The 11,801-nt window shown below is 37.5% G+C and overlaps 5 protein-coding genes across 5 annotated transcripts; 1 reads left to right on the top strand and 4 right to left on the bottom strand.

Moving 5' to 3' along the window:
- Nucleotides 1–13: 13 nt before the first annotated feature.
- LOC110183282 (uncharacterized) lies at nt 14–1,956 on the bottom strand. Its single transcript, XM_020951513.2, has 2 exons — nt 1,836–1,956; nt 14–1,751 (listed from the first exon to the last, which is right to left on the bottom strand). The coding sequence occupies exons 1-2, from the start codon at nt 1,845–1,847 to the stop codon at nt 321–323; spliced, it is 1,443 nt and encodes a 480-aa protein (XP_020807172.1). The 5' UTR covers nt 1,848–1,956; the 3' UTR covers nt 14–320.
- Nucleotides 1,957–2,455: 499 nt separating this feature from the next.
- On the bottom strand, nt 2,456–4,131 carry nmd (no mitochondrial derivative). The gene is made up of 2 exons (XM_020951597.2): nt 3,607–4,131; nt 2,456–3,540 (listed from the first exon to the last, which is right to left on the bottom strand). The coding sequence occupies exons 1-2, from the start codon at nt 3,786–3,788 to the stop codon at nt 2,607–2,609; spliced, it is 1,116 nt and encodes a 371-aa protein (XP_020807256.2). The 5' UTR covers nt 3,789–4,131; the 3' UTR covers nt 2,456–2,606.
- A 15-nt stretch (nt 4,132–4,146) lies between these two features.
- LOC110183330 (phenoloxidase-activating factor 2) lies at nt 4,147–6,567 on the bottom strand. Its single transcript, XM_020951578.2, has 4 exons — nt 6,496–6,567; nt 5,223–5,583; nt 4,910–5,165; nt 4,147–4,826 (listed from the first exon to the last, which is right to left on the bottom strand). Exons 2-4 carry the CDS (start codon nt 5,577–5,579, stop codon nt 4,219–4,221), a joined length of 1,221 nt encoding a protein of 406 aa, XP_020807237.1. The 5' UTR covers nt 5,580–5,583; nt 6,496–6,567; the 3' UTR covers nt 4,147–4,218.
- Nucleotides 6,568–7,395: 828 nt separating this feature from the next.
- On the top strand, nt 7,396–8,580 carry LOC110183352 (ubiquitin thioesterase otubain-like). Its single transcript, XM_020951607.2, has 4 exons — nt 7,396–7,467; nt 7,585–7,663; nt 7,723–8,022; nt 8,086–8,580. Exons 2-4 carry the CDS (start codon nt 7,589–7,591, stop codon nt 8,497–8,499), a joined length of 789 nt encoding a protein of 262 aa, XP_020807266.1. The 5' UTR covers nt 7,396–7,467; nt 7,585–7,588; the 3' UTR covers nt 8,500–8,580.
- A 382-nt stretch (nt 8,581–8,962) lies between these two features.
- On the bottom strand, nt 8,963–11,642 carry Cdk5alpha (Cdk5 activator-like protein). Its single transcript, XM_020951596.2, has 5 exons — nt 11,228–11,642; nt 10,094–11,007; nt 9,694–9,831; nt 9,378–9,583; nt 8,963–9,317 (listed from the first exon to the last, which is right to left on the bottom strand). The coding sequence occupies exons 2-5, from the start codon at nt 11,000–11,002 to the stop codon at nt 9,176–9,178; spliced, it is 1,395 nt and encodes a 464-aa protein (XP_020807255.2). The 5' UTR covers nt 11,003–11,007; nt 11,228–11,642; the 3' UTR covers nt 8,963–9,175.
- Between the last annotated feature and the right edge of the window lie 159 nt (nt 11,643–11,801).

Genomic DNA, 11,801 nt, shown 5'->3' with positions numbered 1-11,801 from the left:
GAAACACAGATGATAACTATTTAAATTATTATTTTATAATAATTTTATTTCATACAGATTGATTTTACAAAACGCGTCTGGAAAACCTTTTTTAGGTAAAAACTAAAAAATGTTATAATTATTTTATATTTTAGTTTAATTTTTTTACCAATCATTTAATTATTCACTTACGATATTCCGAGAAGTATATAAAATCCTAATTATTATATATTACTCTTACTGTTTAAAGGACTGGTAACTCAAATTACGTGGACTATAAAATTTTTTAATATACATATTTTCTAATTTCTTCTATTGTTAAAGGGGCCAGTAATGCTTCTTTATTTTGGAGTCGATTCTGCAACAGCTGATGGAGCTGGCAACTCCACGTTGATAGCACTCTGGAATGCCATAGGTTGCAATTGGACAAATTGGAATGGTAGCGAGAAAGGAATCCCACGGAAGGCATTAGCTGATTCCTGGGGGTTCAGGTCAAAATTGGAATTATTTACGAACGGTGGGGCTGAGTTGGCGGTATCCAAATCTTGGCCTGTGATGTTAAACGCCTGGGGTGTGGGGCCGACAAGCTTCAGAGAAACAGGCTCTCGACCAGAAGAAGCCGTTTCAATAGAGCTTTTTAAAACAGGTTCGTGCCTATACTGCGGCAGAGCTGTGTTTTGATAGTCTTCGATTCGGGGAGGAAGATCTAATTCTTTCGATTTGTATATCCTATTGTAATAATTTGAAGGCAGCGAAGCTTGCTCGTGATCTCTAGGTGGCGGCGGCGGTGAATGATCAATTTCCATATTATATTTAAACTCTTCGGGCTGGTGATAGCTTTCAAAAGGTGAAGGCTCAAATTTATATGGCTCGTTTGATCGAATGTAAACAGGAACCTTTCTTTCCACTTCAACCTTGTAGGGAACAGGCACTTTCTTTTCGAGTGCTATGGGCACCTTGATTTCCACAGGATACGGAACGGTCCGAAGAACAGGATATGGTTTTGGAACATGAACTATTTTCTCAATGATTTTCTCCACAACATAGGGTTTTGGGACTTGCACTGGTTTTGGAACGTGAACGATTTTTTCGACTATTTTTTCAACGGGCACATGCACAATTCTCTCAACCGTAACATTAACAAGCTTTGGAACATGCACAATTTTTTCCACAATTTTCTCAATGGGCACGTGTACAACCTTTTCTACAGGATACGGTTGGGGTACTGTCTTTATCATTTCCTTAATGTGATTGTGATGATGATGATGATGATGATGCTTTATTTTAACTTTCATCCGTTTCTCATCTTTCTTGTTGGAATGATGATCCTTTTCGTGCAGGATCGACTGGGTACCAATTTGCTCCGATGCTTGGTACTGCTGTCCATCGTCGTCCTCCTCGACGTGTTCATGAATTTCCTCAAAGGTATGATAGTGTCGACTTTCTGTATCACCGCCCAAATGAGAATTTGTATTCTTTCTTCGATCAAATACCGAGGGCTTGTATTTGCTCTTATGTCTACTTATTTTCTCGGTCGGCTTGTGATAGTTATTTCCGCGCTTGAAGGTAGCATTTCGTTCAGCCTCGCGATGATAATTTTGAGTATCTCCGTTCTCTGATCTGCCTGCATGTCGAAAGGATACTTTTCCGAATTCAGGATAGGTCCAATCATGACTTTCGGCGTTACTACTCCGATTAACAGCAAAGGAATCACTGGGCGCTGTATATCCAAATATTATTAGAGGTATAAATACATATCCGGAAAACAAAATCTGCAAAAGGAAAGGAACAAAATTAAAATTAATAGAAGAAATATCCTTGTGTTTTCTGTGTGTATAATTCTCTGGAAAACTTACCAATGAAATCATTATATTAAGCTTTTGCAGCCTTGCTTTGAGCGTGGAGCGGTTCGTTCAAAATCTGTAACAGCAATGATTTGTTTGCCACTGGAAGAAAGCATTTATATGAGCATGAAACATAATTAAAAGAAATTTTAGATATTTCAATAAAGTGAAGTGTTTATACTCTTTCCATCTAGTCTTTGGGCAAATCAAAAAATAGGTAATAAAATAGATCTACAAGCTTTACTTCAGCTACCTTTTTTGTCTAATAATAAATAAAATCTTTGGAGCCTCTCAAATGTGTAAGCATATTTAAAGTACACTTACAATAAGGGGAAAAACAGTACCAGTTTACATATATGTTTTTCCGATTGAAAGCCTTTGATCGCGTGCCGTTGCTTGTGCGAGAGTACAAATGAATTATTTTTTGTAAATGTTTTAAATTTCTCTAGGTGAATATTTCAAGGAGGATCACAATCCATGTTGTAATTAAAGTGCATTGAGCCTTAGTTTGCGGAACCTCCGGTGGACTTATGTAATTTTTGGCTCTTTAAGCTACCGTTTTTTCTTAACGAATATATACGGTTTCCGGAAATTAGATATTGTAGAGAACAGGGTTAAATAAGAGAAGGAAGCACTATCGAAGCACTTTTTATTAAAATTTATCTCTTGTCTTCAACGAAATCACCTACCGCACGCCAATCTGACGAAAGTATTTCAAAGATTAAAGCTTTTTTAATTAATTTAAGTTTCTTTTTAAGATTTATTCAACCAACCGTAAAGGACTTAGTCTAGTTCAATTCTGTTCTCTAAAAATAGACTCCCAGTGTGCATCTTTGACTCCTTAATTTTTAAGTGTGAGCTTAGCAAGTCATCCATTGTGATATTGACGCTATTTCGATCCAATGTCGGCAAGTTTCCGGATGAATCACCAGCCCCGATAAGCTGTCTCATCCGGAAAACGGATGCGTTGCGGCACATCTCCCGGAGATCAGAGCCCGAGAAGCCATTAGTGAGTTTGGCCAAACGATTCAAATCCACATCACCACTAATTTCTTCCGACTGCAAAATCAACTGAAGTATATCTCTTCGTTGTATTTCAGACGGAAGGCCAATGTGGAATTGAGCTGGCATGCGGCGCACAATGGCCTTGTCCAGGTCCTGCGGTCTATTTGTGGCGCCCATCACAATAACTGTTGCATTGGAATTGGTGCTGAGGCCATCCCACAGCATCATAAACTGTGTCTTCATCATGGCGGTGGCCTCATGGTCGTTAAGATTACGGGAACGCAGGAAGGAATCGATTTCGTCAATGAATATAATACATGGCTGGATTTTTTCGGCCAGAGAGAAGACGGCGGAAGTTAGTTTCTGGGATTCCCCGTACCACTTGTCGGTAAGAATAGCAACGTCCAAATTGATAAAGCGCATGCCGGCTTCTTTGGCCGTGGCCTTTGCTATCAGGGTTTTCCCGCACCCAGGCGGACCGTGCAGCAAAACACCCTTGGGCGCCTGCCAAAGTTTTGAACGCTTGAAGAGATCCTTGTGTTGCACCGGAAGAACTACGGACTCGCGTAGCTCCTGAATAACCGTATCCAAGCCAGCTATATCCGACCAACTAACTTGTATGTCGGCCGGAACAACGAGATGTGACGCAATCATTAACTCGTAGTCATTAAACTCCTGGGGATTGAGTTTAAAGCCATCTTTCTCTGCAAGTCTGTGGACCGAGTTCAAGTAAGAGTATGAATTAATACAGTTTAATTTAGTAAACGCATCTAAGTACCTTTTTAGCTGCTCTTCAGCAAGTATTTTCGCTTTTTTCTTGTTTTTACTAGTCGGGTCCAATTGGTTCATCATCCATTTAACCGAATAATATGTTATCAACGAAGCCACAGAGAGACGAATCAAAACTTGGAACATTTGCCCCTTGCTGAGATCCACTCCTCCAAGGCCGAAGTTGTCCATGTCCGTGAGATATGTGTAATTTCAATAAAAATAAGTTAGAACAGATCTGATTTTAGTTATATTTTCCATGCACGCACGTCAGTGTGACCGAATTGCAATATACAAAATATAACGTTCGGTGCGGTGATTTTAAGCGCTCATAAAGGGTATTCCAATAGATAGTGCAAATACTTTATGTTTTTGTGATAACGAATCTTCTATAAATTGGTAAAGATAATTGTTTTGTAGCTTGTTAATTTTAGTAATTGACAATATATCCATAATTTACCTATTAAATAAACCTATAAGGCCAATAAAGTTATATTTCATGCTTTATTCGTTGAAACCAGATGAAGTAAATATTAAAGTATTTCTAGTGTTTTTAATTATTTAAATTAAAAGTTTCGCCTTTTTTTATTCATTTTTTTACGTTATTCAATTTTTGGTTTTCTTAAGGCGTATAATATTTGGGATCAATTCCCCATATTTTCAATTTTGAGTCAATCCATGGACGAAGTTTGGCTACGTTGGCGTACACTCCAGGAATGTCAACCTCTCCGCATCCAATTCCCCAGGCGACAATTCCAGCAGACTTGTAACGGCCCTTCTGTCCCTTAATGGGACATACTAATGGAGATCCTCCATCGCCCTTACAGGTATCCTTATCCTTTTCCCCGCCGGCGCAAATGAAGCTGTCATGTAACAGGAAGTGCCTGCCGAGGCGGGTGGCGCGCAAGTTCGATTGGCATGTTTCTCCTGGCACAACGGGCATGTCAACCTTCTTGAGGATTACCTGGTACTCTCCTTCCTTGCCGAACTTGTTCTTGCCCCAGCCAGTGGCATAACAACGGTCATAATCAAAGACGTCTTGTACATTGGGCAAACAAACTGGCTGAATGTTCATTTGCAAATCAAACGAACTTTCCAATAATAGAACTGCAACATCATTGTACAAGGACCCCTTGTTAAACTGTTCATGATAGACAATTTCCTTAACGTAACGGTCCTCATGTGGGATGATCTCTGTCTTGGTCTGAGTATCCCATTCTCCAGCTCTCACTAAAAGAGGTATTAAATTAAATATGTATATTATAATGAAATAAATAAGCGATTAGATTGATAAGATCGTTTAAAATACTAACCAACAATTGTGTTAGGCTGCTTGTTGTGAACACAATGAGCGGCAGTTAGAACAACATTTGGCGCTATCAAAGCTCCTCCACACTCGTACAAGTTGAGGGGTCCATCTTCTCGTAGAATCGCCAGCATCCAGGGGAACTCCCCGAACTCAGCCTCTTGATTCACAGCTCCGGTAATTTTAAATCCAACACCGTTCGGGTTTGTGTACCCACAGCCTTCGGGGGTTTCCGGCGCCACTGGGAATATGGGCTTGTCCCGCTATGTATCGAATTTATTTATGTATTGCTAATTAACACATTTTATATAGAACTGTACCTTGTTGGGAAGGTCGCAACATAAATGCAAATAGTTTTTGCATGGTGACCCTGTGTCAATACGAATATCAATTATACCCTCACCACTGGTGTTGATTGTGTCATTGGCACACAGCCATCGGGGCACACATTCCTTTTGATCACCACAGGACTGATACACTTCTGAGCCCGAGGAAGAAGAGTCCTTTGGCTTAACAGTGACAGGATTAGGAACGGGCGCAATAGGAGTTGGATTCGCGGTAGAAGATTCAGTTTCATCTGTTTTAAAGATGTCCGCGATCAAGTTGTCCAACGAAGTGTCTTGTGCTCGGCAAGATAATATGCAGACGCATATTACAAGGCAATTTATTATTATCATTTTACTGAAAATATATTTAAAAAAATAAAAAAAAAATAAATTAAATTAAAATTAATAGCTGTTAAGCTTGAAATATGGTGCTAAGAATATAAATTTTATTGGCTCTAGTCCTCACTTAAATCTGTTAGTGTATGTATGTATATCTTTCGGACACAAAGTCATTCAATTCGAACGAAACGGATCTTATTGGCGACTAAGCTTTCCCCAATCTACAGATTATAATTAGTTTCTGGTTTTGGCTTTCTTTCTTCTGTTATTGAAAATTGTCAAAAAAAAAGGAGGGCACATGTATACAACAATGAATATATACATCTTGTAATCACTTGTTCTCATTTAAAATTAAATATATTTGTTTTAGATGATAAGAAATTTATATATTTTGAGTGAATATATGTATATGTATGTGACACTCGACTCGTTAGGCCTTAAATAATATAAAAATAAATCATTAAATAATGATGATAACCTCGTTTCTTGGGTCTTTTCTTTATTTTGATTTTACTATTATTAAACAATTGACACAATTGACAGACACGTTTATATAATTATTTAAGATGCATACATAAACCTTCATTACTGCTCAGGCCAACAATAACTTTGGTTTTTAGCAAATATAATGAGAAGAGAACTGGTTTTTAGTTCCCATATGTACATACATATGTCTATATACACATATGTGTATATATCAGTTTATAACTGTAGGAAAAGCACACACTATTCAATGAACTTTAATATCTGATAGATTGATTACAATCAATATAAGTAAATACGATAGGCACCTATGTATATTTGTCCTTGTGTACTACATTATTGGTCAAATATATAAACTATAAAAATAATGTTCTTAAATGGCTTTTTTTTATAAACTTCCTATTTAAATATTACTTTTGTTTTATTTAAATAAATATATACATACCAAACTTTGTGAATTTAACTATTGGGCGATTCTAGAGAAATGATCGGCGTGCAATAAAGAAGAGACTCAACTGATTTGATTTCTGATTCAATCTTAAGTTTGAGCTGATGATCTTCGCTTGCGAAGAAGCTTTAAAGCTAAGAAGTTTCCCAGCTTACAAATTACACTCTAAAAAAGTATGTGGTTATTTTATTTTGTTATACCCTTGCAGGGTATTTTAATTTTACTTAGAAGCCTGTAGAGATGTCAGAAGTAATTTCCGACCCCATAAATCATATATTTTCTTGATCAGCATCAACAGCCGAGTCGACCTAGGCATCTCCTATCGGAAAATAAATTTTTGAATATTTTTTTCAAAATATAAAAATTGTATATAAAAATGTTCAAAAATTTATAAAATTTTGAATTCTTAAAAATTTTAAATGATGTGTGCAGATTTATTAACCTTATAAAAACTAGCACAAAAAAGCTTTCCAAAGTATGTTATTATGCTTAGCTATAAGTTTTAAAAATTTTAAGAATGCAACTATTTAAAACTTGGCTATGATCGATTCTATGACATTGGATCCTATATTTCAATTGCAATATTAACTTTGGCATCCCGAAGTTAGTTTCCGTTATTTCTTATTGTATATTATTTATTTCAGATTAAATTGAATGTATAAAAAATGTAATAGTATTTGTGGGCAATAACTTTTATAAAGTGAACTTTGTAGTTTTTATTATTATAGTAGTTATTAGTTATTATTAGTTATTATTGTAGTTATTATTATAGATTTATCCAAGAAATAACCTTTACTTGCGCTTTAAACACTTTATAACTTTTAATTAATTTTTAATTTCATAAATATATTTTAAAATTTGTATTTTTACATTTAGGAACATGGGAAACTGAAACACCAGTTTCGATAACGTTGTGAACGATAAAATTAAAAGCATCAATGTGTCTACGGTTTTCGTTTCCAAATGAGTGTGCGTAATTTCGATGCGTTTATATATATATATGATGAACAAATTTCTTGTTGTATTCATCATATGTAGACATTTCTGAAACCCAAACACGGTTCCTAATTTATTCAGTATTTATAGAAAGATGGAATCGTTTAAGCAAAATGACGGCAATCGTGATGAGTTAATTATTAAACAGCAAAAGGAAATCGAAAAGGAGGTAAGACCTGCCTGTGGCTTGTTTAAAATGCAGCGTAATGTTAATATTAAATTATGTAGATTATTGAAACAACACCATTGGTCAGCGAACAGTTACCGCTAACGTGCCTGTGGACAGAGTACAATGGCGACGAGATCTTCACCGCCAAGATCGAGGATCTCTCCAAGAAGTACAAGTTCATCCGGCGCACACGCCCCGACGGCAACTGTTTCTTCCGAGCCTTTGCCTATTCGTACTTAGAGTACTTGATCTCAAATGTTAGTGCCTACCAGGAGTTCCGCAAACTGGCCGAGGAGTCCAAAGACAAGCTCGTTCAACTTGGTTTTCCCAGCTTTACTTTAGAGGACTTTCACGAAACCGTAAGTAGGCCCTTTTAGTTAATGTTCACTATCCTAAATCATTGGTTGTCATCTTTGTTTCAGTTCATGGAGGTCATCAAGCGCGTGAGTCCGGAGAATGGCCAAAGCCAGAGCCAGGTGCATAGCGAGCTACACAAGATTTTCAATGAGCAAGGCTATTCAGACTATGTGGTGGTGTATTTGCGTTTGATAACGTCGGGAAAGCTGCAGGAGGAGGCCGATTTTTATCAAAATTTTATTGAGGGCGACTTCACAATCGAAGAATTTCGGCATCAGGAAGTTGAACCCATGTACAAAGAATCCGATCATATTCACATTATTGCCCTGTGCACCGCTCTTGGTGCGGGAGTGCGTGTTGAGTATTTGGATCGAGGCGAGGGTGGAACGGTCAAGGCACACGATTTCCCCGAGGGAACAGAGCCCGGAATTTACCTGATTTATAGGCCAGGTCATTATGATATATTGTATCCAAATTAAATTGCTCTTAAAATTAATTTTTAGAATATGTAAATATAGAATTGTAAAATAAAACCTCATTTATTTGCATATAAAGAAAAATGGCAAAGAGTGCCACGTTTTTCAAATCTCATAACTAAGCCATAAATACATTAATTTCTATTTGGAAAGCTTTTATGTGTTTGTTTTTTTACGGCATACAAATCTGCACACTACGTTTTAAAATGTAGAAACTTTTTTTTGTCAAATTTTGGCAATTTTAACGATGTAACCCCTTATAAAATTTTCAAAGTTTGAAATAAAAAAAAGAAATAACTTTTAGCCGGACATAGCTAAATCGACTCGGCTGCTTATGCTCCAAGCTTCTGACTGAAACTATAATACCCTGCAAGAGGCTTCAGGGATTTTGCTCCCACCTTAAGGCTCAGTGCCCAGCCCAAATACCCACAATTATAAATGCAAGAAAAGGTAAAACACAAATGTGTTTACGTTGACATATCGTAGATGTTAATTTTATTTAAACACTAATTCTTTATTATTTGATTTGAACGATTGTGATAGTGACATAATGAAATTGTCTAATGTTTTATAAAATATTAAGTTTCATTTAACGGTATTTCGCCATAATTTCTTGTGGAAATTTCTGGCGATGCGCAGACAATGAGAGGTTGACAATAATCTCTCGGTCATCCGTCCGTCAGGCGCCTCCGCAGTACGATTTAATTGTAGGATGATATTGACCACAAGATTTCAACTCAGTGAAGACTTCGGTGAAGAAGCCAGGCTCAGCATTGATTTTAAGCATTTTATCACTTAGCTTGTTCACAATGACGAGACACCTAATTATATTGGAGACTAAATTATTTCCGAATTTAAATAAATAGAAGGGGACAGCTCACCTGTCCCAAAACTTTTCCTTGGAGTCTTCAACCAAAAACGGTTTGAGGGGATAACTGATTTCATTGCCCATGTATGAATATGACAAGTACAGGCAGGTGAGTACTGAAGCCTGAAGTTCTGATTCCTTGCTCTCCTCGCCGCTGACCAATTCACGAACTAGCATGTAAACGAATACCACGTTGGCTGGATTAATGAAAGCCACATCCTATAAATCGATAGGAATTACAATAATTAGTAAGCTTTGGCAATCTTTTGATCTAAATTGTTAATTTTTTTTTTACTTCCGAGGTTGGTAAATCTAAAGTTAAACTTTACCTGCCATCCTTGGAGCAATAAACTGCGATCAACCGCTCTGAGCCACATTACAGCGTCGCCAGCATCAAAGTTGTTCAGCCTCTGACAGCGGCAATGCAAGAACATGCCCAAGCACTTTAGCAATTCGGATGTGGATGCCTGCAAAAATGGTCAAGTTTAAATATGCAATATTGAGAGCCTTTCTATTGGTTATTGGCTTCTGGACGTCTGGTTAAATCCTTCTTCTTTGGGAAGGATTAGTTTAAGTTGCAGAATAGCTTCAAACCATAATTTGTAATGCAAAATATAATGAGCAGAAAATGATTGAATCAGATCCAGAGTTTACATATTAAGTTTATTTTTTTATTCCTTAAAGCTGTGCAAAAACGCATGGGGATAATTTATAAGGTTCATTACTAACCTGGATGACGGTTTTACGAGGGATCTGATTGGTATTTTTGATCTGCATTGACGCCGGCTGCAATTGCTGCGGCAGGGTTAGCGTCAGTGGTTGCTTCTGGATCAGCTTGTTGTTGTGATTGGATATCGAGTTCTTGTTATTCAACTTGACCGGATCTTTCGCCTTGGAAGGGTTCTGCGATTTGCCCGGTGCTCCCGTGAGCCCAGCCTCCTCCCGATGGAGTCCCTCCTGGGACTGATTGCAGTGCTGTTGCTGTTGTTGTTGCTGTTGGTTGTTATGCTCCTCGATCCGGTTGCAGTGCAGCTGGATGTTTCGATTTTTGTCGGATGAGGAGGCGAACGAGGACTCCAATAGCTGGGCCTTGAAGCAGGCCGTCGGCAGGTTGGCGCACTTGTTACTCTTGTTCTCAATCTTCTTCTTATTATGTGATGTGGAGAGCTTCTTCCATGAGAGGGCGTTAATGAAGATCGAATGCTTCTTCAAATTCTTCTCGAACGAGCTCTTCTCCGCCTTAAGGACGGAAGAGTTCTCGTTATGCGTATCCAGGACATTGGTAATCGTGTCCTTGGACGCATTTGTCAAGTTATTCAAGTTGTGCGAGCTCAGCTGTGTTTGCGTCTGCAAATTAATGTGCACTCCGCCGGCACATGTCCCCTGGTGTCCATGTCCTTGTCCCTGCCCGATGACGTTCTTGGACAACTGGTGGTGGTGGCATGCCGCCGACTTCTTGCTTTCCCTATTCTTGGCATTATTCAATTGCTCGTACGAGAAGTTATTCAGATGAGAATCGATTGAGCCCGTGGAGTCGTTCTCATTCCTAATATCGCTTGAATGGTTATATTGAAAATTTGGCTGAGACGAGTATATGGGATGGCGATCCCGTGGATTGAAACTCAGAACCGTTCCCATAATGGCTGAAATTTAACGTTGTGACAATCAATAAAAACCCTCGAATATAAAATGGCCTCTTCTTCTATTTTAAAATATTGATTTTTAATCAAACCACACATTCATGCTAATATGCAAATTCAGATTTCTCTGTTATCCCTTTCAGGACTTTGAGTCAACATTTATTTCACTTGAGTAATGTTCATGAAAAAGTCGTATTCAACTCGATTTTCATAATTTTTTTACCTCCTTTGTTTTGTATTACTTTTGGGCGAAAAAAAGAAAAGATTCTGCCAAGACTGTGTTTAAAATAACGCCACTATCTCTTTTCTGGAGCACAATGTTATGCCATTTTTAACTGCTGCATAGTTGTACTCAGGTTCGGGACTCCTTTACGACCAATCATATATTTTTAAGCACAAATTCCAGCGTTACACTTGTTTATGAAAACATCTTTTCGCTACAAGCTTATGAAATAAGTACACAGTCTTAAAATCGATACAAAGTTTGCGCAGAGCGCAAGGCGAGGGTGGGCACAGGTCCTCCTTGGCATTTCTGGGCATGCTCAGTAGAGGGGTGTTATTTGCGTCATTATTTGAAAATTGTTAGCCAGGGAGTTTTAAATTTTTGTATACTTATATTTTTAAACTTTTGGTTAAAACGTTCTTACCTAGTTCGTAAGCAAAGGCAGACTTTTATTTAGAATGCTGTGCTTCAATTTAATAAAAAATTAAAATTTTAAAGACTAAAAATAATAATTATTGAGTTCTATTTTTGTGGTCATTTGATGGTTAAGGTCGGCAATTTAGAATGTTAATAT

Source organism: Drosophila serrata, unplaced genomic scaffold, assembly GCF_035046125.1.
Source record: "Drosophila serrata isolate PLE 108 unplaced genomic scaffold, ASM3504612v1 contig_240, whole genome shotgun sequence".
NCBI lineage: Eukaryota > Metazoa > Arthropoda > Insecta > Diptera > Drosophilidae > Drosophila > Drosophila serrata.
The sequence above is the reverse complement of the archived record's forward strand: the minus strand, read 5'-3'. Positions and strand labels throughout refer to the sequence as shown.